The 24,307-nt window shown below is 39.2% G+C and overlaps 1 protein-coding gene across 3 annotated transcripts in view; it reads left to right on the top strand.

Moving 5' to 3' along the window:
• The first annotated feature begins 691 nt into the window (after positions 1–691).
• Positions 692–24,307, top strand: part of RSPO2 (R-spondin 2) — a 150,934-nt gene continuing 127,318 nt past the window's right edge. For 2 of the 3 annotated variants that reach the window (XM_063080085.1, XM_063080083.1), the window contains exon 1: positions 692–785. In XM_063080085.1, the coding sequence (XP_062936155.1) occupies positions 692–785 (94 nt within the window). Of the gene's footprint in view, positions 807–24,307 lie in introns of all 3 variants that reach the window. The other variant, XM_063080082.1, reaches the window with a different exon arrangement.

Genomic DNA, 24,307 nt, shown 5'->3' with positions numbered 1-24,307 from the left:
AGGCCGCCGGGATCCCGAGGCTGCTAGGCGCTCCCGGCTGGGCTTGGCAAACTTTTCCCCAGCCCACGTGCTAAGGCAGCGGCTCGCTTGCAGAGCCGGGGATGGAGCGCCGCGCCTAGGCACGCCGCGCCGCCCGAGTCGTACGTGCGCACGGTAGGCGACCCACGCCTGGCAGCCGCAGTCGCGGCGCGGGGGAACCCCGCCTTGGGGCCCAGCGGGCTCAAGAGCGCTCTTTAAACCTGAGCTCTTTCCTTTGCCCGGGCGCCAGCGCAACGCCCTTTCCCCCGGGTCGGAGCCTATAGCTCGGCAGAGGTTGCTAATTCACTGATTGTAATCACCTTCCTCTCCAAATCGTCCGCAGCTGCGCGCCCTGGATTAAGCGTCTCCGCGGCTCGTGCCAGGCAGCGGGTTCGCCTCCCCCTTCCCTCCCTTCTTTAAATTCTGACGCGCGAAGGCGCCGCTGCCTCCCGGGGATCTCTCTCCATCCCCTACCCACGCTGTTTCTCGCTCCTCGTCTCTCAGGTTCACGGTGGAGAGATGCTGATTGCACCCAGGTGAGCAGTGCGGCCCCAGGGCTAGTGGCGACTCTCCCTGTGAGTCCTCCCCATCAGCGCGGCCGGCGCCGGCTCCTTGGATGAGCCCTTCAGTTCCCAGACTTTGAGAGGCATCTCTCCCCCGCCCGACCGTCCAGATGCAGTTTCGCCTTTTCTCCTTTGCCCTCATCATTCTGAATTGCATGGATTATAGCCACTGCCAAGGCAACCGATGGAGACGCAGTAAGCGAGGTGGGTCCCTCTCTGCTGAAGGTGCGTGGGGTCCTCGGGTGGGTGGGGCATTCGCGGCGCTCACACACGCCCGGGCTCCGGGGCTCAGATGGGCAGGACTGTGCCCTTCACCCAGCTCTTGTGGGCCACTACTCTCCAGTTTTCGGGCCTCGGAGCTCTGCAGAATACTGTCTCTCCTGTCCCCAGTAGGCTCGGTGAGCCGGAGCGAGACGCGCTTGGAGCCCCGCGAGCCGGGAGCCTCTCAGGCGCTAAGGGCTTAGTCGTGCGGTCTGCACCCACGGTCGCTGCAACGCCACGCTCCTGAATTCTTCTCTCCTTCGGTCACACTTATCTGGGCATCTGTTTTTCTTGTTCTTCTGTCTCTTTTTGTCCTAACATCTTCCCTGCTGCTCATTTGTCTACTTTTCCCACGCACGTGCGACCCAAATCCCGGCCCCAGATCTCTTCGGACACGGCCTAGCAAAGTGTGTGTTGGAGTGTTTAGGAGCTGGGGAGGGGTACCGAGTCAAGGGCAAGGACCTAGGCTTCCAGGAAAAGGGCAACAATTGATCTCTCTCTCTCCTCTCTTTTTTTTTTCCTGGAACCTGAGATGAGAACTTTCTGAATTGAGCAGTAACTCATGCGCTGGTGTTCTGGGGGGAATGCTCCCCTGTAGAGTGATATTTTTAAAATTAAACCTAACTGCCTCCTCTATTTGCTTCCCTCTTAGGCAGCTATTTCGGAAAAGGCTTTCTGTTCTCGATGAGATTCACTTGCGGCTTTTTAACCGCCCCTGCTCTCTGCATCACGTATGTGCGCAGCGGGAAAGGCGAGTGGAAGCCCTCCGAAGAGCTTTGAGAGAACTAGCTTTCCTGGAGATTTAGTGCGCGCATATTTCTGTCTCCGAATCCTGCTGGGGCTGCAGCTAATCCAGCTGCATTTTAGAGGAGGTGCTGCTAGACACAATTAAGTCTTCTGGGGGATTTAAACATAAACCACACCACCACCACACACATACGCACCTTGAATTACCCGCGCAGAGAATGTGGGCGCAACAGCCCCTCGCAGGCACCCGGTGAGAACTGTGCTCAACCAGCAGTTGGGACTTCTGGGAAGTGAGAATTTGTGGCAAGATTCGTAGATTTTGATCCCCCCCCCCACCCCTGGGATATAAATGTCTTATTCCACCGTAAGGTGATTTGTTTATAACTCATTTTATGGACTCTCTGGTCTCTGGTTCTGCATCCAGATTTTGGAGAAGGCTTTTGGAGCCTTACTTTTTGGTAGCTTTTTAGGACGTCCTTAGGTTGTTCTCACCTATGGGCAGAGCTTGAGGTTGGGCCATCCGAGGGCAAAGCTTCAGGTAACTGATGGTGTGCGACTTCTGTAGACTGTTTTCCGATTGCCGTTGTGTATCTACGGTTTATAAGAAGGATGCACTTACCCACATCCACACCTCGCTCGCTCGCTCTCCTCCCATCCCCAACATTCAGAAAATGCTTCTTCTTTTCAGAAATTATCCCACTTAAAAATACTAGTGAGAAATTTCTTCCCAGAGGCCATGAGAGTTTGATATTGATGTGTTTTGAAAAAGTCTCTTTCCATCTCCTCCCCCTGCCCTCTTAACTGGCTCCTTTCTCCACCCCAGTATTTTCTTTCGAGATATTATTCAGCAGAGCTGGCAATTTTTGATTACACTGTGGTCAAAAGTGTTTGGAGAGTTATTCTCCCCTTCTTATAAGCCGAAGCTGCAGTCTATTTAGTTGAAAAAACTATAACGTGCTTAAAGTTTGCAAAGTATAGAAATGGCTACAATCCTTTGCTCAATTCTTGCTTATTAGATGACTTACTAAGTCAGTGATCGCTTTCTGGTCCCCACTGCCTGTCTCATTGTGGTTAAGTGGAGAAGAATCAAGCACATTGTTTTAGTAGATCTTAATGCAGAGATGCTGTTTGGTGGAGAATGGCATTACAGCACTCCTGCGGCCAGAAGCGATACTGCACGCCTCTCTCTGCAGTGCTATCTTATTAAAGTTCTACATATGTCTTCTTAGGTATTTGAGGCAGAGCCTATTTATTTCAAAGCTTGCTTTAGCAAAATCTCTTGTAGCAATTACTATCCACATCCCCAAGCTCTGACATTTAGAAAGCCAATTCGTGTGTGATAGTAACTTCTGCCAAACCAGCCTTTCAATTTAATAAAACTCAAATGCTTTCTAGTACATGTAAATTGGTAAGGTCGTAAAGAAAAAAAAAAAAAAAAATCAGTTTTTTTTCTTTCCCTTTCTCAACAGATGTCCCTTCCCAAATCCCAAGTTTCTGGTTAAAATAACTTTGGTTCTTAAAAGTGACCACACTATCTGTGCCAACAAAGGGTGTACTGTGTTTTTAATTAAAAGTGGAACTACTTAAAGGACTGGCTAGACAGTGTAGGGTGATAGTAGCTTTTCTGCTTTGCAGGGAAGCTTAAGGATTGCATTGTGAGAGTATTGAAATGAATAAAGATCTAACTCAAGTTGTGTGAATTGTCCCTCTTCACAAACTTAAGCTGGTTTTAATTGATCTCATGTCCACTGATTGATCCTACACCAATTGTTGTGCATACCAAACAATTGGTTTTCCCAAAGGAGATTGATTTAAATTAGTTCCTTGGTGCATGCTTGATTACTAGCCAAATCATGTCAGCAGTGACAGTTGGCATGCTAGAGCCTATTGTGGTACCAACATTTACCTTTTCCCCTTTGTTTTGGATACTGGCAGTTAAATATTACTTTCTAGGAAGAAAAGTGATTAGTACTTTTTAAAAAAAGGTGTTGTGGCTTTGAAGATCAGTTATTTTCTTGGCTTTGTGCTATGATGTATGCAGCGGTGGTACCAGGATTGGTTAGGCTTACCCTTGGGACCTTTTTCTTTTTCTTTTTTTCCATATTCCATCTGCAAATAATCAAACCTTCACTGTGGAGCATTCTCAGAACTCCTTTGGCATTATGTTTAGTCTGCTCTATGATCTCAGATGCTCCATAATATCATTTTCTTAATGAAATAAAATTCTTGGCAGAGATCAGATAATTTAGTCAGTTAAAATCAATTGCATCCAGTCTAAAATAGGGAGCAAATATATCATTTAACTCTGTTTTATTTCAAAATAAAGTCAGAGGATTGAGAATATAGAATGTTGACCTTTTCTCCACTTCTGGAAAAATCTTTGTATGGGGGAGACCATCATAAACAGCAACACTAGTCACCTATGTGATTTTCTTTCCATTATTTTGAAAACAAAATTATAAAAATGCATTTGATAGTCACTAATAGATGCAATAATTTTTATTAATTAGGCATAAATGGTGTTTGTGTTTGTGCAGTAATTGAATGCATCAAGAGGTGGTTTCGCATTAAGGAATTAGAAGTTTCATATACAACTTGTGATTTCTGCAAATATTGGATTCTAATCAGTAATATTTTTATTATGCAATTTTTTATTAGGCATAAATACAATACTGAGAATGAATATTTTTGTAAAGGGGAGACACGTCAACACTTTGAAAAGCTAATTGGCAACTCATGTTTTGTCTGTGTGTTAACAGTATTATGATTTGTTCGCCCCCTCACCCACTTTCAGTCATTATTAGCTACTGTAACCGCTCCTGTTTATATCTGTCTTGAGGCCTTTTATGACTTATTTATATGGTAAATGAAGTTATTTGATTAGTTCCGTTTGGGGGATGGTTGCAAGCCACGTTTTAGGCTGAATTATTGAAAGATAGATAGACAAATCATAACTTTATTGTGGTGTCCTGGAATTTCTTAAGCTTGGTATGTAATGACTTAATCTTATATCTGCTTTATTCTGTTTATATGCTTAGTCGTATTTTAACCAGGAGTTTATGAAAACTTCTTGATAAGACTCTCTAAAAGCAGTAAGGCTTCCAAACTTATAACTCGTGTTTCTGGTAGGGGGGAGTGTGGTATGACAAGTGTTTTCTGCTGTAGCCTTTTCCATCCTAAAGCCTCAGCTTCTCCTTCCTCCGTAATGTCCCATTTTCATAAATTTAGATTTGGCTTCTTCCATGAAAATGAGGAGTTTGTCACAAATAGTGTGGTATGTTTCTGGCAACTAAGGTTGAAAAAAAAAACCCAAACATTTTCTCTTAAACCTTGTGAAATTTATGTTTGTATTTTTAAAAATTTAATGAAGAGCTTTGGAGATTTTTTTCACAAGAACTTTCTAATAATAGTTTATTTCTTGTGGTATTCTTTCAAAATACAATGTGGCACATGGAACATATTAACCTACACCTAAATGAAAAAGCTTCAAAATACATTTTGTACGCTTGCTTACTTTTTTTTAATTCCAAAGTATTTTTAAATACTTCGGAATTTCAAAAAAAAAAAAAAGTATTTAAAAATACTTTGGAATTAAAAAAAAAGATATTTCAGAAAAGCTGATGTGATGTTTAACTTTGTAACATAGACATGTTCTTTCTTTTGCTCTTTTCTAATCAGCTACTTTCTCTTGCGCATAATTGGATGGTTTTTCTTGCTAGTGTGTTACCAGCGCAGAGAGGTCAGGAAGTTGCTGTGCTCAAACCAATATCTTATTTTGCCACTGAAACTTGGAAGTAATTCAGAATAGGTGACGTTCTTCCAGACTTCCATTTAATTCTGGCTTTCTTTATCTGCTTTTAAAATCCAGCTTGAGTAGAATCCAATATTTGTAGAAATCACAAGTTGGAAATGACACTTCTAATTCCTTAATGCAAAACCTCCTCTTGATTTATTCAGAGACTGGCCAGTTTATGGATTATCCAGAGTACTTTCTACTTCTTTCCTTCCAACTGACTGCCTTCAAGCCACTTTTTTTTTTTCTTTTCTGGAAATAAGTACTCTTATCTATCCCAAGTCCAGGAAATAGATGACAGATTAATCTTTTGATATAACGCTTGATGACCACCTCCCTTCAGTAGAATAGTTCGCTTTGGGATGAAAATTTTTTAAAAATTTTCTGTATTTAAGATGTCATGAGGTTTATTATTTCCCCCCCTCATTAGCTGCAGCAATCAAGGATTGATCACAAGCTGAAGACAGGGTTACATGTTCATTGTTATTCGTTCCAGTTGAAAATATAAAAATTTCCATGGAAGGGGCTAATTAGTACTAAAGTGCAATATATAATGTATGTAATTATATACATTTATAAAATAGGGAAGGTGTGTATACATAAGGGCATACGTGTGTGTGTGTGTGTGTGTGTGTGTGTGTGTGTGTGTGGACAGGGCCACAGGGGATGGCATAATTACGGAGGATTAAATTTTCAGAAGTAAAAAGGATTTTCAATCATTTTTCCCAGTCTCTCCTTACACAGGATGATGCAAGGGTGAGTGGGGGGAGAGTAAGAATGAGTAAGGAGAGAGTGACTTTACTTTTCAAGGCCCACCGTGCACCTTCTCTTCTCTCCTCTAGGACCTTTCTGTATCAGTCACTCTCTTTCCAAACATGCTGCTCTCCCTCTAAAATTCTTAATTTCCTCCCTCACATTTCTTCTCAATTTTGTCCACTTCCCCCCCCCCCCGTCTTGGTTGATAATTCTGTTTCATTCATTCTTCAATCTGTTATGATTTGGTTTCTACCTCTATCCTTCTACTGAAAAGGTTTTCTTTTCTTTACTTTTTTTTTTTATAAGACTTGTTTTTAGAACAGTTTTAGGTTCATAGCAAAATCGAGGGGGAGGTGCAGAGATTTCTGAAAGTGGTTTCTTAGTGGTGTTTGGTGCTCTATCCCCTCCTCATTGCCAGCTCCAACAACACAGTTCCAGTCCTCTGCTACTCGTTCCCCTGCAGACATCTTATCTCCCTTTTCCAAAGAAAGTCTCTTTTTTGGCCAGTGACACCACACTCTAGTTTTGTCTCTTATCTTCCATGCATTTCTTTTCTTCAGTCCCCTCATTCAGAGTAGGTGTAGACTAGTATTTCTTCACCTTTATTCTTTTCCTTTAGGGATTTTACCCAATCCTGTTTCAACAGTTGTTTCCATGTACAGTCCTTCAACTCTAACCCTGACGTTTTTTAAAAAATTTTTGAGCTTCAGATTATATTACCCTCTGGTTTCCCAAGTACTGCTATGTGAACAGATATGTCATGCACACTCAAAGTAGATCACTCATTCCCTCTTCTACGCCCTCTCCCAGATGTGTGCCTCTGCTTGTGTTTCTAACTTCTCTTCATGGAGGTTCTAGTGCCAAGGCTGGGAGCCTCACTGTGGCCTTTGACTTTTCTTCCTATGACCAGATTGTGAGACTATTGCAGAAATGTTGTTTATATGTATCCCACCCTTTCCATTCCCAGAGATACTTCCCAGCTCAGGCCCTCATCTCCCAACTTCCGGTTTGTCCTCACTCCAGCCTTCCCAATGCTGCCCCATTGTATTTTTCTCAGGCACGGATCTGACCATGTTACTTCCCTGCTAACAAACCCCAGACCTCCCAGGTCTCCATATTGACTGCAGAATAAATGCCAGCTTCTTTCACGTGGCAGTCAAGGCTCTCCACCATTTGACCACTGCCTGTTTCCAACCTGCCACCACCCTGAAAACACTATATGCTTAAGCTTTACCAGATCACTTCATTCCAGGCACAGCATGTGTGTTCATGCTTTTGTGTTGTTGAGCGTGTGGTGGTGCCCAGCGAAAATGTCACTGCTTCTATGAAGCTTTCCTGGAATTTTCTGCCTTCCCTTCTAAAGCCAAAATAATTGTTCCCTTGTAGTTGTTTTGTTTTGTGGCTTTTTTTTTTTTTTGTGCTACTCTTAAAGGACTCTTGTTTTCGCCTTTATCATGGTTATTTTGCCACATATCTCATGACCACATTTTAAGCTTGTCTAGGGCAGAACTATGGCATGTTCATCATTGTACTTCTCAAACTAGGCCTAATAGAGTGCTTCTTCCACAAGATGTAGTTAGACAAAAAGTCATGGAATACGAGATTTTGTTGTTTGCCCTTAAAATAATTTTGGTGAGTTGACTAGAATTTTTTTTAAAATTTGAAGTTCTTTGCAGACAGTTGGAGTTTGAAAGAATGATTAAATAATAAATGCAATCTCATTATTTGCTATTCTTAATAGTTGAAAGAAAAATGAAAACCACTGAAGTATAAAAGCATCCTCAGCCCAGTACTCATTCAGAGTCTCTTCTGATAATTTCAGAATTTCAGAGTATACTAGTGCCTGTTGTTATTTGAATGATAGAGTATCCCAAGTGACAGGTGATGTGGGGGTAGAGTAGGAAAACTCTGGGGGTGGGGATAACCTATATTTTAAAAAACATTTCTTCTAGAGAAAGGGGCAATAAGGGATTTTTCTTCTCCAAACACTTTTCCCCTAAATGATGATTCATTCTTATGGGCAAATAAAAGAAAACTCATTTACCTTCTTAAGAGGCAGTCATATTAATAACTTAGATAAGTTAGTGCAAGAAAAAAAATTAATACAAGTTATTTTTATGTTTATGACTTTATAATAAATATAGCTATGTGGATATACCTATGAGAGACATAGATGTATGTGTGTATTTTAGAACAAGTACTTCTGTAGGTGTGAAGAGACTACATAGTTTTCCGTGTGTAGTGCCTTCCAGGAGAACACTGAGCTTTCATTGCCCTTTGAAAGAGCCAGGACCTGTTTGACTTATAAGGAAGGTGAGTTGCTTATGGAAATGATGTGTGATTTTAAAACAGTTAAGTGGAAGAGAGCTAAAACTAGAATCAACTCTATTGAATTCACTGGCTTTTCCTGTATGCAGTATGCTTTCAACATAAACATTCATTTTAGAAAAAATCACCTTTGAACCTATTCAGAAGTTCTTCAGACCACAGACTTCTATTAAGCCTCAGAACTTCCTGCAACAAATAATTATGCTAATAAAGCAACTGATTAAATAACTGAAGGCTGAGGGGGTGCTGTACCTAAGGGGTAGGGCCATAAGTATGTTTTAGTAAAAGTTCGCATACTTGTATTGGTGAAATTTTTGATCATAATTCTTGTATATGAATTATAGGAACATCTTTTACTTCTGGTACTCCAATAGCCAGAACAAGTGCACACATGCACACGCTTATGCATGTGTTTATATCTATATACATGTTTGCAGTTGTGTGTATTTATGCATTTTATGTGTACACATACATATCACAATACACTCAGAATAACTAAAAAAGGTTAGAGAAAAGCTGTTCAATATTATTTTTTATATTTACTCTAAAAGGTAGGGAAACTAATTATAGGTAGCTTTTCCTCTTACCTAGTTGTTTGGGGAAAACCTTTATAATTTACTTAACCTTTCAATTTTCATCACCTGCTGAAGGATATTAAGAACACTTATAAAGTAGAAGTTAGCCTGCTTAACACATTTCTTCTGAGCAGGTTTTCTTAATGTGGGGTCCAGAGGGCAAGGGTTTTTGTAAGCCTCCTGAGATTAGAAGTAAAACCTTTTCCGTTTTGGGGGGTGCAGGGAGAAGACTTAGAGCTTTTGCTAAAGTCCAAAGCGGTCCAGGGGTCATCTCTTTCCTTCAGCAGGTTAAGAAGCATCCACTGAAGAAATAGGAGGCAGACCACCTTCATTAGCTCGATGCCAAATGGCTGCTTCAAATTAATATAGATATCTGTTTTCTGAAAGTTTATTGTGTGGGTTTTCAGCCACTAGCCATGTGTGTATTTAAGAACATGAGGTGGCACTGGAAGTACTATCAAGATTTATTTCAGCAAATAATTAATGGCCAGTAATCTCTTACTCAAAGACAATAGTTGTTAAATTCTCTCCATCCCCCTGAAGAGTTTATAAAAAGTACAAAATAAATACACGGTAAAAGGGGTTTTGTTAAAACTTCTCATATGGCCTAATTTTTTATCTCATTAATAAAACAGTTAATGTATAGTTTTAGAACTAGCTGTTGTAATTTTCTAGCTAATGACGTGCAGTACTGGCCTCCATGTGACCTGAAGCAAAATGCTGCCTGTTCACAGGTGGTCAGAACCAGAGCCTGGCGCTCTTCAGTTCTGGCCAAGGGGGCTTCTCCTAGATCCTTGCTTCTGTGTCAGCACAGTGGAGAAGTTTTGTAGCATCATGGCCTTGGTGTCTCACCTGCTGCTGGATACAGCTTGCCAACCAACCACCTCAGCAATTAAAGTGCACGGACCGACAGAGGGCACACTTCGCATTCTTTTCCTTGTGCTTTGTTCTCTGAAGATCTGTAGGATTTGTGCTTACTCTGCTCTGCCCCTTGGTGCAGGTGGCAAACCTGCCGTGCTCTCTCCATCGATACTGTGATCATCGTGATGTCTTCACACAGAGAAAAAAGGAACAAATACAGCTTCCAGTCTTAACTGTGAGCATTTCTGGTTTTGATTCCTAACCTCCATTTGTCAAGACCTCCCCAAAAGGCAAACTTAACTAACCTCACAGTTTTAATATCGGTGAGAGAGATATTAAAGATAGAGATTTCATTAACCTGCAGGTTGTTTCCAGCTTCTACGGACACTTTGGAAAATATCAGTTTTTTAAAATTGTTTTTCATAACGTGAATACCTAAAAGTTTAAGCAACTGGTAAAGTTTGGAGTTTTCCAGATGGCTCCAAATTAATACTTTCCAATTGCTTGCCAAATCCTTTAATTTTGAAAGAAATGAGAGACTCATTTCTTTCAATGGATCTGTCATATTTTAGCCCTTTGAGAATGGTGAAAATTGTGTGATCTGATTTTGAAAGTATAAAGTTTAATTTTGAAAAAAAATTCCCTTTCCCCCTTGTGTAATAAAGTCTAATTTAGGGTTTAAAAGTTCTCTGGCACCTCATTGTTATTCACCTCACATGCTGTGTTCTAATGCCTCTTTCTTTCTTTTTTTTTTCTTTGTCTTTTTATGACCCGCCGCACCGCGCTCACTGAGCGCACCGGCCATCCTTACATAGGATCCGAACCCACGGCGGGAGCACTGCTGCGCTCCCAGCGCCGCACTCTCCCAAGTGCGCCACGGGGTCGGCCCTAATGCCTCTTTCCTTAGTCAAAAGCTGGCTTTTAACATGGAGGGATTTGTGTTGTGTCATCATTAACCTGCACATTTAGTTAATCACTCTTCTTTTTTCCAAGACTTTGAAGACTGACTTTGCTTTTCCCGTTTGTTCAGATGGCAAACCTGCTATGCTCTCTCCAAGAATTTAAGTTGCATTATAGTGGGGTTAATATCCTGTGATCAAACAGCATAGTTTATGCCCACCCCCCAACATGTAACCCTTCAGGGTAACTACGGTACTTGTTTCCAGCTCTTCCACTGTTGGTGGTGGTCTTTGAAGACTCTGCCCTCAATAAGCGACCCTTGATGGCCTAGTGGGTTGGGAAGCATTGCTCCTGGAGCTCCCAGGTTACCACACCTAAGTAGATATTAAGTCAAGGCAACCTTGGTCTTTGACTTGTCATATCCTCTGAGTAGTCCTTGTAGGTGGGAAGAACACTTTGTTAAAATTAATGCTAATTTTTCATACTTCCTTCTTGATGATGTTTTAGAAGCTCACTTTCTTTGGGTGTGTATGTGTCTGCTTAAAGGTCAGGTTTATAGAGAATTTTGAGGGTATTAGTTCTGGGCCCTTTTAAGTAGATATGAGAAAGTGGTAGAGAACAGCTGTAGGCTGGGTGAAAGGAAGGAGAAAACTAGGTTAAATTTTTTCTGTTTATGCAAGGATCTGGATATCTGTCTAATGATTTGAAAGAAATCAGAGCTGTCCTATCTATAACATTTCTTCCATCAATGAAAGATATCTTGTGGCCACCTTCCTCCATCCTGCTTAGAATGGTAGAGAAACTTTGCTAGGGTTAGGAGATGAGGTAATTTGAAAAACCACTGGTGTCTATGTGAACAGCAGTGGTTCCCAGAAGCACTATTAGTGGGTTGAGGTTAGTCATACAAATATTTTGTTTTCCATAATGGGGTTACTAGACTAGGAGATAAAGAAGTACTTGACAATTCACTAATGATAATACCTGGCACCTATGAAAGTATAATAGGCTTAAAATGCTCTTGGACAAGGCAGAGAAATGCAGGTATATTATCTTATGTTACTTACTTGAGTTACATTTGGCAGAGAGTCATAATGGATTGATGTTTACTTTGAGGGAATCCTCTGGTGTAGTGAAGGGCCCTGTCTTCAACCTTTTTGGAACAATATTTTCTCAGTGATTTAGTTGAAGACAGATGGTATGTCAGACATACTTTTGCATAATATGAAGTTGAACAGGACACTTAAAATGTAGGATGACTGGTTACAGAAAGATCTTGATGGCCGGGGATGGCAGGATGAATTTATGAATGAAATCTTAACCAGAATGTAGCATTTACTCTTTAAGATCGAAGAAACAGCTATGGAAGAATAGGGTGTTGGAGATAAAGGGTTTGCATGGATTTCTGACTTACTCTGAGGTTATGATGTAATATAGTTGAAAAAAAAAAAAAAAAAAGCTGCATTAGGAGAAATATTTGCCAGGATTCAAGAATGAAACAGATGAAGGCCCCCAGCTCACACCAATCTTATGCTCTATTCCAGATGTCATCACTTTCAGAAGTGCATTGGCAGCACACGTTATATCACTGTATTAGTTTCCTAGGGCTGCTGTAACAAAGTGCTACAAACCGAGTGGCTTAAAACAACAATAATTTATTTTCTCACCGTTCTGGAGACCAGCAGTCCAAAATCGAGATGTCTGCAAGTTTATGCTCCCTCTGAGACTCTAGGGGGAGAACCTTCTTTGTCTCTTCCAGCTTCTGGTCGCCTCAGGTGTTCCTTGGCTTGTGGCAACATAGCTCCAATCTCTGCCTCTGTCTTCACGTGGCTCTCTTCCCTCTGTTTATCTCTCTTCTCTTAAAAGAATACCAGTATATTGGTGGATTATAGGCCCACCTTAATGACCTGATGTTAACTAGATTATATTTGCAAAGGCCCTATTTCCAAATAAGGTTACATTCACAGATACTGGGGGTTAGTACTTCAACACATCTTTTTGGAATACACAATGCAACCCATAAAAAATATTAACTTTAATCAGACCATGTAGGCTTTTAAATCCTCATTTTATTTTTCCAAAATGTTGTGGAATAAGTATTATTACTATTTTTAATTATGGGGTTACTACTAATAATTAGTAGTAAAAGTAGTAGTAGAAGTTGAACAATTAGTAGAGAGAGGACCACTGCACATAGCCACACAGACTGTGCTGCACATAAAACAAGATTGATATTAATGGCACCCCCTGGACTTGTACACACAGTGGCCCTGGCGGTGTGATGCATTAGACATGGCTTAAAAGTGCATAGTATTTGTGTTTTTTTTTTTTTTTTTTTTCAAACCACAGCAGGTATATGTATTTTCCAACATCCTGTACAGCTCTAGGGGGTACAATTTCTGTTGCATTCTTTGAGTATTTAGCCAGCTGGAATACAACTCTAGAAGACACCATTTACATAGACTATGACGTGAATGGTACCTCCAGAATAGCGGATGGCTGACAATCCTGGAAATGCAAAGCACATATGGAGGAATTACCTTATTCCTTTCTGCCCCTGAAGTTCTATGAAACTGCGTGAATACAAAGAGTCACCTGAGTGTGTTTATTACTTTTTCAAATAAGTCCATGCATCAAATTGGCCTTTTGCTATTCATCTCTTTCAGCTGAAGCTGAACATTTGGTTTAGCTGTTTTCTGTTGAAGTTAACTGACCGCCCAGAGCTGTTAGCATCCTTTATGGTGCATTACTGCAATGTCAGTGTTGTCTACTGTATATGGCCTCTGGTATTAGAGGTGTCTTCAACTGGTCCCCTCTGATTTTGAGTAGTTCGTAATATTGGCATTGCTGAGGGGCTTGGTCTGTTTACACTTGTGTGCTATATATTAAGGACTATTAAGAACATTTTTTAAAGCTATTGTGAAAATTTTCAAACATACAAAGAGTAGCAAAATGAATCTTCACATACTCATTACCCAGACTGAACAAATAATGAGATTTTGTCACACTCGCTTTATCAAATATCCTTTATCTTCTGTTTTACTTTTTGATGGTTGAAATGTTATAATGCAAATTCCAGATATTATATTTCACCATACATATTTCTGAATGCATTTATTATAGATGTAGACATTTTCTTGCCAAACTACAGTTTATTAACATACCTAACAAAATTAGTTACTCCTTGGTATCATCTCTTAATAATCAGCATGTAATGGATTTCCGCACTTGCCTCAAATGTCTTTATTGAGCCAGTATGTATGAATCAGCATTCAGATAACACCTACTCGCTGCACTTGGTTGCTATGTTCCTCACGTTCCTTTGATGCTAGAGCAATACTTCTTTCCCACCCATTTTTCTGTGCCATTGACTTATTGAAAAAACCGGGTCAGTTTTCTGCAGAATGTCTAACCTGGATTTTTCCATTTACTCTTTTGTGGGGTTGTTCGGTTAGGGCCGTTGCTATACTAATTGTCTGGTTGGGGTTATTGTTGGACTCCTGCTGATGTAGCCAATTGTCTTGCTAAGTAACCACACCGATTGTATAGCTGAGGCAATTCATAACTAAAGCCAAAATGTTTCATTATTTTAGTTATACTAAGTTTCCATTTGTATTGTCAGGGCTAGGGCTCAGACCCTTCAAACCCATTGTACAGACTGGGTCACCAGACCCCTCACATACCAGGCTGGGTCATAGACCCCTCACACACACAGGTCCACATTAGGTAATTGGGAAAGATCCCAGGAGCCATTGGCAGATTACATGAGCTCAGTCCTCAGCAGTAGCAGCAGCAGTGGTGGCCTTTTGGGACATCCCAGAGGCACTGGCAGTAACAGTCTCCAGCAGCAGTGGTGGCCTCCCCATGGCTCCCCACCCCGGGGCATCCCAGGAGTGGGGGCACTGTGAGTCAGAGCTGCTTGTCCTTTATACTTAAGTCCGATAACCCAGGACACCTGGGCGCACATAGGCCATTACATTAGATAATAACCAAGGAACACCTGGGCACACATGCATATTTACATCAAATACTGGGCAAGATTCTGAACATCTGAGGGGCCCTTATCATTTTTCTGTATTTTCCCTACGGGGTTCATTTCATTTGTTCCTCTATCCTCCATATTTTCTGTAAACTGGAAGTTCTTCAAGGTTTGATTAGGTTCAGGTTCAGTTCTTTGGCTAGATCACTTCACAGCTACTGCACTAATATGGGGTTGAACAGGACATTTAAGATGTCGGCTGACTGGTTATGAAAAAGTCTTGATGGCTGGAAAGGACAGGATGAATTTCCTTACTCGCACATCACATCAGGAAGCACACAGTGTCTGGTGCTGTTCTTAATGATGCTGAGATAAACCAGTGGGTTCATGTGCTACCAGCCCGATCTTTCCATTTTAAGGTTCCTGTTTCATCTGATGATTCACGTTTCATCTGATGGTTTCTTCCATTGATGATTTCTTTGAATCATCAGTTTCATTAGGGATTGCAAAATAGTGATTTTTTTTTTCTAATTTTCTTATTCTTTCTACATTTATTAGTTGGTATTATTCTATTAAAAAATGGTTCCTTTTCAAATATTTTGTTACTATGAAGAACAGTTCTTCAAGGAAAAGCAAGCAATAAGCTTAATCCCTCCCCCTTTAATGCTGACTTTCAGAATAAGGACTTGATAGTGTTTGGCTGGACAGTGGGTTGACTTCACTACGAGTGAATAAAATGCTTTGATTTGTGTCAAACCTCTCCTGTCAGATGGAGGACGTGAAGTCTTGCAACAGTTTATGCGTACTGAAACAGTAGTGGTGGAATGGCATCAAAAGAGACTTTTTTGGCTTCTGCTAACAGGAGTGAAATGGAAACCTGGAAACCTGAATTCTGTTAGACATCTTCTGATAATGTTTTCTGTTAACAGCTTTCAAAGAAGCTACTAAGTGAACATACAGTAGCTTCAGCCTGGTGTAATCTGAGGCTCATTGGGTAGAAAAACAGTATTTTTAAAGGCTTCAAGAGGCAAGGAAGGAAAATATTTGAGATCAACTGGATGATGTAGAATACAGTAACGTCACCTGAGAAGGATTAAAGTTTCCTCAAAGCTTGACCTGAATTGCCGGCAGCTGGCCACTTGGAATTGGCTCTTGTAGCCCACCAATCGCTGTTTTTTTTTTTTTTTTGCTGTACAGTTTTTTACTTGCAGATATATAAAGAAAGGGTCTAGAGATTACATGTCTTTAGTGGTTCAGTGACAGCAAAGTTTTTAAAAATTAACATTCCTCCTGCTTATTAGCTGCAGTTGGCTCTTTCTAATTACAGAAATCTTTTCTTTATCCATTTAAAAACTTAACTCATTGCTACTAATCAGGTTGCCATGGGCCTAGTGTTTATACAACTCATTGAAAAGACACCTATAATATGTACATTTAATTTTTCTACTTGGCAATGTTGAAAATCTAATTCATACAAATGTCTATTGAGGATTACATATAAAAACTTGTTATAAAATTTGAACATAGACCTTATGAATATAAAACATTTAATATGTGGCTCATAAAAACAAACCCGTTGCTGGAGAAATACAATACTGTAGGTGCATGCTTTTCTTACTAGTAAAGTACCTTTATAGTGGTTTTAAGAGCTAAAAAGTATTGTTAACTGATTGAATTGCAAGCCAGGAAATAGAACTAGGAATGCACACAGCTTCTTTTACTAAAGAAAGATTCTTGAGAATAATTTTTTTTTCTCTTCAACCTGTATAGTATTTTAAGTAAACAAATGAGCTATAATGACCTATTAGGGCCAGTAGTTCATGTCCTTTTATTCACCCCCTCCCTGCTTTTTATTTGGTTTTTGGAACTTATTTTGGTAATAAACCCCTTGCATCATTGAGACATTTAGGTGTTTTGTCTTGGAAGTAGGTGGTGAAGACTTTATATTGTGTTTGTAAAAGAAGTTGATTAAAAAAAAACCCTAAACGCAGGGTTTTTTTTTTTTTTTTTTTTTTTTTGCTTTTTGGCAGCTAGCTGATCCTGGGATCTGGACCCTTGATCTTGTGTTATAACATTGTGCTCTAACCAACTGAGCTAAACAGCCAGTCCCTAAATGCAGTTTTTAAAATAAATATAAGTCCTAATTTAAAAAAAAAAATTATTGAAACATTGATTGTACATATTTATAGGGTACAGAGTTATATTTCAATACATGTATGCAATGTGTGATGATCTGTTTGGGGTAATTAGCATATTCATCATTGCAAAACTTAATCATTTCTTTGTGATGTGCACATTCGATCTCCTCTCTTCTAGTCCTTTGGTAACATGCAGTAAATCATTGTTAATTATAGATCCTGGGTCATCTACACACCACTACAATTACTTTTCATATCTAGTGTAATGTTGTGTCTTAACCTCTCACTATCACCCCTCCCCCTCCCCTTTGCCGCCTGTAGTAGCTAGCCACAGTTCTCTCTCCTTTTAGTAGTTCAGTGTATTATTATTTATTTGATTTGTTCTCTTTTTTAGCTCCCACATATGAGTGGAAACACGTAGTATTTCTTTTTCTGTGCCTGGCTTATTTCTCTTAACATAATTTTCTACAAGCTCATCCATGTTGTGAATGGCAGAATTTCATTCTTTTTTACGGCTGAGTAGTATTCCATTATGTACGTGTATCACATTGTCTTTATCCAGTGATCTGTCAATTAACATTTAGGTTGGTTCTATATCTTGGCAATTGTAAACAGAGCTGTGATAAACATGGGAGTGCGGGTATCCCTTTGACATGATTCTTTCCATTCCTTTGGGTATATACCCAGTAGTGGGATTGCTGAATTGTGTGGTAGTTCTAGCTGTAGTTGTTTGAGAAATCTCCATACTGTTTTCCACGATAGCTGTACAAATTTATAATCCCACCAACAATATATGTGTTCCTGTTTCTCCACATCCTCACCAGCATTTGTTATTCCATTTTTTTTATAGTAGCCAGTTTAACAGGGATGAGCTATATCTCAATGTGGTTTTGATTTGCATTTTCCTGATTAGTGATGTTGAGCAGTTTTTCATATGCCTGTTAGGCATCTGTGTGTCTTCTTTTCAGAAATGTCTATTCAGCTCATTTGCCCATTTTTAAAATGGATTATTTGTATTTTTACTATTGAGTTGTTTGAGTTCCTTATAGATTCTGGAGATTAGCCCCTTTTTGGATGCATTGTTTGCAAGTATTTTCTACCATTCTGTTGATTATCTTTTCCCTCCGTTGATTGTTTCCTTTGCTGTACAGAAGATTTTTAGTTTGTTAAAATCCCATTTGATTATTTCTGCTTTTGCTGCCTGTGCTTTTGAGGTCTTATTCATAAAATCTTTGCCTAGGCTTATGTTGTGGAGCATTTCCCTTGTGTCTTCTAAAAATTTTGTAGTTTCAGGTCTTACATTTAAATCTTTAATCCATTTTGATTTGATTTTTGTGTATGTTGAGAGATAGGGGTCTAGTTTCATTCTTGTACACATAGATATCCAGTTTTTCCAGCACTATTTATTGAAGAGATAGTCTTTTCCCCTTCGTGTAAGTTCTTGGTGTCTTTGAAGGGCAATTGGCTGTAAGTATGTAGTCGATTTCTGGGTTGTCTGTTCTGTTCCACTGGTCTGAGTGTCTGTTTTTATGCCAGTACCATGCTGTTTTGGTCAGTATAGCTTTATAGTATAATTGGAGGTCAGGTAGTGTAATGCCTGTAGCCTTAATTTTTTTTGCTCAGGATTGCTTTGGCTATTTGGAATCTTTTGTTCCATATGAATATTAGAATTGTTTTTTCTCTTTTTGTGAAGAATGTCATTGGTATTTTGATGGGGATTACATTGAGTTTGTAGATTGCTTTGGGTAATATGAACAATTTTAGTGTTAATTTTTCCAATCCAAGAGCATGGAATGTCTTTCCATCTTTTTGTGTCCTTTTTAATTTCTTTTAGCAGTGATTTGTAGTTCTTATCATAGAGATCTTTCACTTCCTTGGCTGCATTTATTCCTAGGTATTTTATTTTTTGGTAGCTATTGTAAATGAGCTAGATTTCTTGGTTTTTTTCTTCTGCTAGTTCACTTTTGCTATATAGACACTACTGACTTTTGTTTGTTGATTTTTATATCCTACAACTTTACTGAATTTATCAGCTTAAAGAGTTTTTTTGGCAGAGTCTTTAGGTTTTTCTGTATATGAGATCATGTCATCTGCAAAAAAGGATAATTTGACTTCCTCTTTTCCAACTTGGATGCCTTTTATTCCTTGCTGTTGTCTAACTGCTCTGGCTAGAACTTACAGTACGATGTTAAATAGGAGTGGTGAGAGTGGGCATCCTTGTCTTGTTCCTGTTCTTAGAGGAAAAACTTTGAACTTATCCCAGTTCAGGATGAGGTTGCCTGTGGGTTTGTTATGGCTTTTTTTGTGTTGAAATATTTTCCCTCTATACCTAACTTGTTTAGAGTTTTTTTTTTTTTTTTTTTTTTTTAACCATAGAGAGATGTTGAATTTCACCAAGTGATTTTTCTGCATCTATTGAAATGATCATATGGTTCTTATTCTTTATTGGTATGTATACATTTATTGTTTTGTGTATGTTGAATGATCCTTGCATCCCTAGGATGAATTCCACTTGATCATGGTGTATAATCTCTTTGATGTGCTGCTGGATTCTGTTTGCTAGCACTTTGAGAATTTTTGCATCTAAGGTAATCAAGGATATTGGCCTGTAGTTTTCTCCTTTTTGTTGTGTCATCTGGTTTTGGTATTAAGGTGATGGTGGCCTCATATAATGAATTTGAGAGAATGCCCTCTGTTTTGATATAGATATAAAAATAATAGGAATAGTTTTAGGAAAACTGGTATTAAATCTTCTTTAAAAGTTCAGTACAACTCAGCAATGAAGCCCTCTGGTCCTGGACTTTTCTTTCTTGGGAGACTGCTGATTACTGATTCAATCTCATTACTCTTTATTGGTCTGTTTAGGTTTTCTATTTCTTCTTGGTTCGGTCTTGATAGGGTCATGTGTCCAGAAATTTATCCATTTCCTCTAGATTTTCAAGTTTGGTATAAGTTCATAATAGTCTGTAATGATTCTTTGTATTTCTGTGCAATCAGTTGTAATGTCTCCTTTTTTATTTTTGATAGTTGGGTGTTCTCTCTTCCTTTCTTAGTCTAGCTGATGGTTTGTCAGTTTTGTTTACCTTCTCAAAGAACCAAGTTTTTGTTTCATTGATCTTTTGTACCAATTTTTGGTCTCTTTTGTTTAGTTTAACTGCTCTGATCTTTATTATTTCTTTCTGTCTACTGGTTTTGGGTTGTATTGTTCTTGCTTTTATAGTTCATTGAGGTGTAATGTTAGGTTTTTTATTTGGGATCTTTCACCTTTTTGATGTAAAGCACTTATTGAAATAATCTTTTCTCTTAGTACTGATTTTCCTGTATCCCATAGGTTTTGGTATGTTGTACTTGTATTTTCATTTGCTTTGAGGAATTTTTTGATTTCCTGCTTTATTTATTTTTTGACCCATTGGTCATTCTGGAGCATGTTGTTTAATTTCCATTTATGTATAGTTTCCAAAGTTTCACTTGTTATTGATTTCTAATTTTAATCCATTGTGATCTAACAAAATACTTGATATGATTTTGATCTTTTAAAATTTGTTGTGACTTGAGGCCTAACATGTGGTCTATCCTGGAGAATGATCCATGTGCTGATGAGAAGAATGTATATTCTGCAGTTGTTGGATGAAATGTTCTGTAAATATCTGTCAAGTCCATTTTGTCTAATGTGAAGTTTAAATTCAGTATATCTCTATTTTTGTCTAGATGACCTGTCCAATGATGAGAGGGGTGTTGAAGTCCCCAACTATTATTGTATTATGGTCTATCTCTTCCTTTAGATCCAATAACATTTGCTTTATATTTCTGGGTACTCCTATGTTTGGTGCATATATATTTATGATATATCTTCTTGCTGCACTGATCCCTTTATCATTATATAATGTCCTTCTTTGTCTGTTTTTATAGTTCTTGGTTTAAAGTCAGTTTTATTTGATAAAAGTATGGCAACTTCTGCTCTTTTCTGGTTCCCATTTGCTTGGTATATCTTTTTCCATCCCTTCATATTCATCTGTGTGTGTTTATTGGTGAAGTGAGTTTCTTGCAGGCAGCATATATAGTTGGGTTTAGTTTTTTTTAATCCATTCAGCCAGCCTATATCTTTTAAGTAAGGAATTTAATTGGTTTACATTCAGGATTTTTATTGAAAGGTATTGCATTACTTCTACCATTAATTTTTTTGTGGTTTTATATTTCTTTCTATGTTCCTTTCTTTCACTTTTTGTATGACTTTGCTGTTCATTTTTTTTAATAGTGATAGGATGTGATTCCTTATTTGCATATCTGCTCTACTAGTGAGTTTTATTCTTTGAGTATTCATAATAGTTATTAATATTTTGATTCCAGATGTAGAACTCCCTTGAAGATTTCTTGTAGGGTCTGTCTTTTGGTGGTGAATTCCCACAGTTCCTGTTTGTCTGGGAAAGACACTATTTCTCTATTTCTGAAAGATAGCATTGCTGGGTATAGTATTCTTGGCTGTCAGGTTTTTTTCATTTAGCTCTTTGAATATGTCATGCCACTCTTTCCTGTTTTTTCAACAGATTTCTGTTGAGAAGTTTGCTATTAGTGTGATGAGGATTCCCTTATAGATGGCTTGGTACTTTTTCTTGCTGTTTTTAGAATTCTTTGTCTTTCACTTTTGACAATTTGAGTATGTGGCTTGGGGAGGGCGCTTTTGGGTTGAGTCTGTCTGGGGATCTTTGAGCTTCTTGCATCTGGGAGACTGTATCTCTCCTAATACTTGGGAAGTTTTCAACTATTATTTCATTAAATAGGCTTTCAGTGCCTTTTCCCGTTGGCCAGTGTCAGCACCTGTGGGTTCAGTGGATCTCTGTGAGTTGTGCAGGGTGGGTGCATATGAATGTGGAGAATCACTGCTTATTGTCAGCTTCCCCATTCAGCTGATCTGCCTGCTCTCCTGGGCAGTGGGGGGCACATGGGTTCAGATGCTAGGGTCTTGATCTTTCTGTCTGGCCTAGGCTTCAGGCAGCTGGGGTTGTGTTCCTGCCTGTGCCTGTGCTAATGTGGTAGGATATAGGTGGGGCTTCCAGATAAGGGGAGCCCATTTCACTGGGTCTGCGGCAGGGTACACTGTAGCCAGAGGCTCAATTTCAAGATAGTGGTTTGCTGTAACCTCTTGGGGTGAGAGGGGGAATTCCTTTCCCTGAGTTTCTACTATGAGGTTGTGAACCTGCACAAACTTCCAGCTACTCCCCAACTAGGTTGGGGTCCTGAAAGGACTGTGAACCCCAAATGTATTCATTGTTGGAAATCTGGAAAACAGAGCACACCACCATGAAGAAAACAAAACTACCAATAATCTTTCTACTCAGTGATGACCACTGTTAACATTTTGGTTTTTACCCTTCTAGACATTTTCCCCTTTCTACATAAATATAAAAATTTGAAACAATATATCATAAGTACATATTCTTAAGTATCGTAATGACATCTTTAGGATGTCTGCATTATGAGTTGTTGTTCAACATGAAATTTTAAAATCTGTTTCCTTATTATTGGGCAAGTAAGCATTTCAGTATTAAAAAGTTCTCAGTATTATTAGTAATGCTGCTATAAACATCATTGTACATCTTTTTCCATATCTTCTTTCCTTTGGAATCATTTACAGAACTAGATGTAACTATTAATGTATTATAATCACTACATTTTTTTAAGCATTTATTATTTGCCAAGCATAGTTCTTAAGGCTACATATTATCTTATTTAATCCTCAAATGACCTTGTAAGGTAGAACTATTTTAATTCCCATTTTACAAATGAAGAATCTGAGGCACAAGCAGATAATTTTCCCAGGGTCACACAGAGCTAGTGAGGGGAAGAGGTAGAATTTCAATCTTGGTATGATTCAGCCTTGCTCAAAACCATCAAGATGGAAATGTGGCTCTCGATCTCACTGCCAATTGTCCTCTAGGATATAGTACTAATTCTAATTCTGTGGGTGGGAGATGGTGGGCATATTGCCTTGAGCCTTTGATAATTTCTTCTTCTTGTTTTTAAAATCTTGTTAGACTGTTACTGTTGAGAACTAAAAGCATCTCTCATGTCCTCAAGAAGCTCACTATTTAAATAGGGAGATAAGACATTGTCTCCCATTTTTCCTGGCTCCAGATAACATAAATAGTTAAGCAACTGAGTAGATATTAACTCCTTCTTGTCTACACAATACCTGTGATTTCTATAACTCTCTCCATTATCTTTCGAGTTCTCTTTTCTTCTAAGTCTGCTGCCATTTTGTAGGGCAGGCTATTGTCATCTCCCTCCTGAACCACATCGGTAGCCTTCAGACTGATCTTCTTGTGATCCGTTCTCCACAGGGTAGTCAGAGTTATTGTGTTTACAAAAGTCAGTAGGATCCCCCCACTTAAATGCTTCAGTGGATTTCCATTATATCCCAAATAAAACCCAAACTCTTTTTCTAGCCTTGGAGACTCTGTGACTGACTGCTGCCTACTTCGCCATTTCTCTTTTTGTTATCAAAGTCCTGTTGGCCCTTTTTCTGTTTCTCAGACACATTTGTTCTTGTCTCAGGACTTTTGCATTTGCTGTTTTGCTCTGTCTAAAAAGCTGTCCCCTTCCTTTTCTTGACAAGTTTCTTTACCAATGGCTGTATCTAAATCGGCACATCTTTCTTCCTTTCCATTCTGTCTTATAAACTGTCAGGGCCAGGACTGGGGTCAGTCAGAGGGGCACATAGGGTACAAAATTGAAGGCGTGATCACACTGGAAGTGTATATGCCTCCTCGAATTTTGTACTCTGGGAGCCTCACTTATCTTGCCCACCTAGCTCTACTCTCTCATATCTACTGTTTATTTCTTAAACACTCTAGAATTTTCTCTTTTTCTCTTTGTTCCTGTAGCAGAGAACACTGTGTGTTCATTAAAATCCATTTCTTTTTTGGGGGGGAGGGGAAAAGAGAGGGAAGAAAAGGAGGAATTGGTTAAAGGATATGAAAATCAACTACATTGTATATTGATAAATTAAAAAAAAAAATCCATGTCTTTTGTCTCTTGGGCATGTAGCTAGATGATGTTTCCCAGCCTCTCTTGTAGTTAGGTGGTGGCCACGGGCTGGAGTTTTGACTAGTGGATTGTGGATACAAGTGATGTATTTACTACTTCCAAGCCTGGCCCTAATAAATCTCCAATGTGAGTCTCTTGCTCTTCTTGCGTGTGCCAGTGTGGTGCAGAGAATCTAGTCCTTTCTCTAAGCCTGTGTAAGATGACAGGGCCACCAGATGAAATGACCTTGGGTCCCTGAATGACTCCATGAAAGCCTTCCTTCTGCGTATCTGCACTGGTGTGAGCAAGAAACAAACTACTTTTGTGTTAAGCCACTGAGACAGTGAGGCTTGTTTGTCTCCGAAGCT

Source organism: Cynocephalus volans, chromosome 15 (genome assembly GCF_027409185.1).
Source record: "Cynocephalus volans isolate mCynVol1 chromosome 15, mCynVol1.pri, whole genome shotgun sequence".
NCBI lineage: Eukaryota > Metazoa > Chordata > Mammalia > Dermoptera > Cynocephalidae > Cynocephalus > Cynocephalus volans.
The sequence above is the reverse complement of the archived record's forward strand: the minus strand, read 5'-3'. Positions and strand labels throughout refer to the sequence as shown.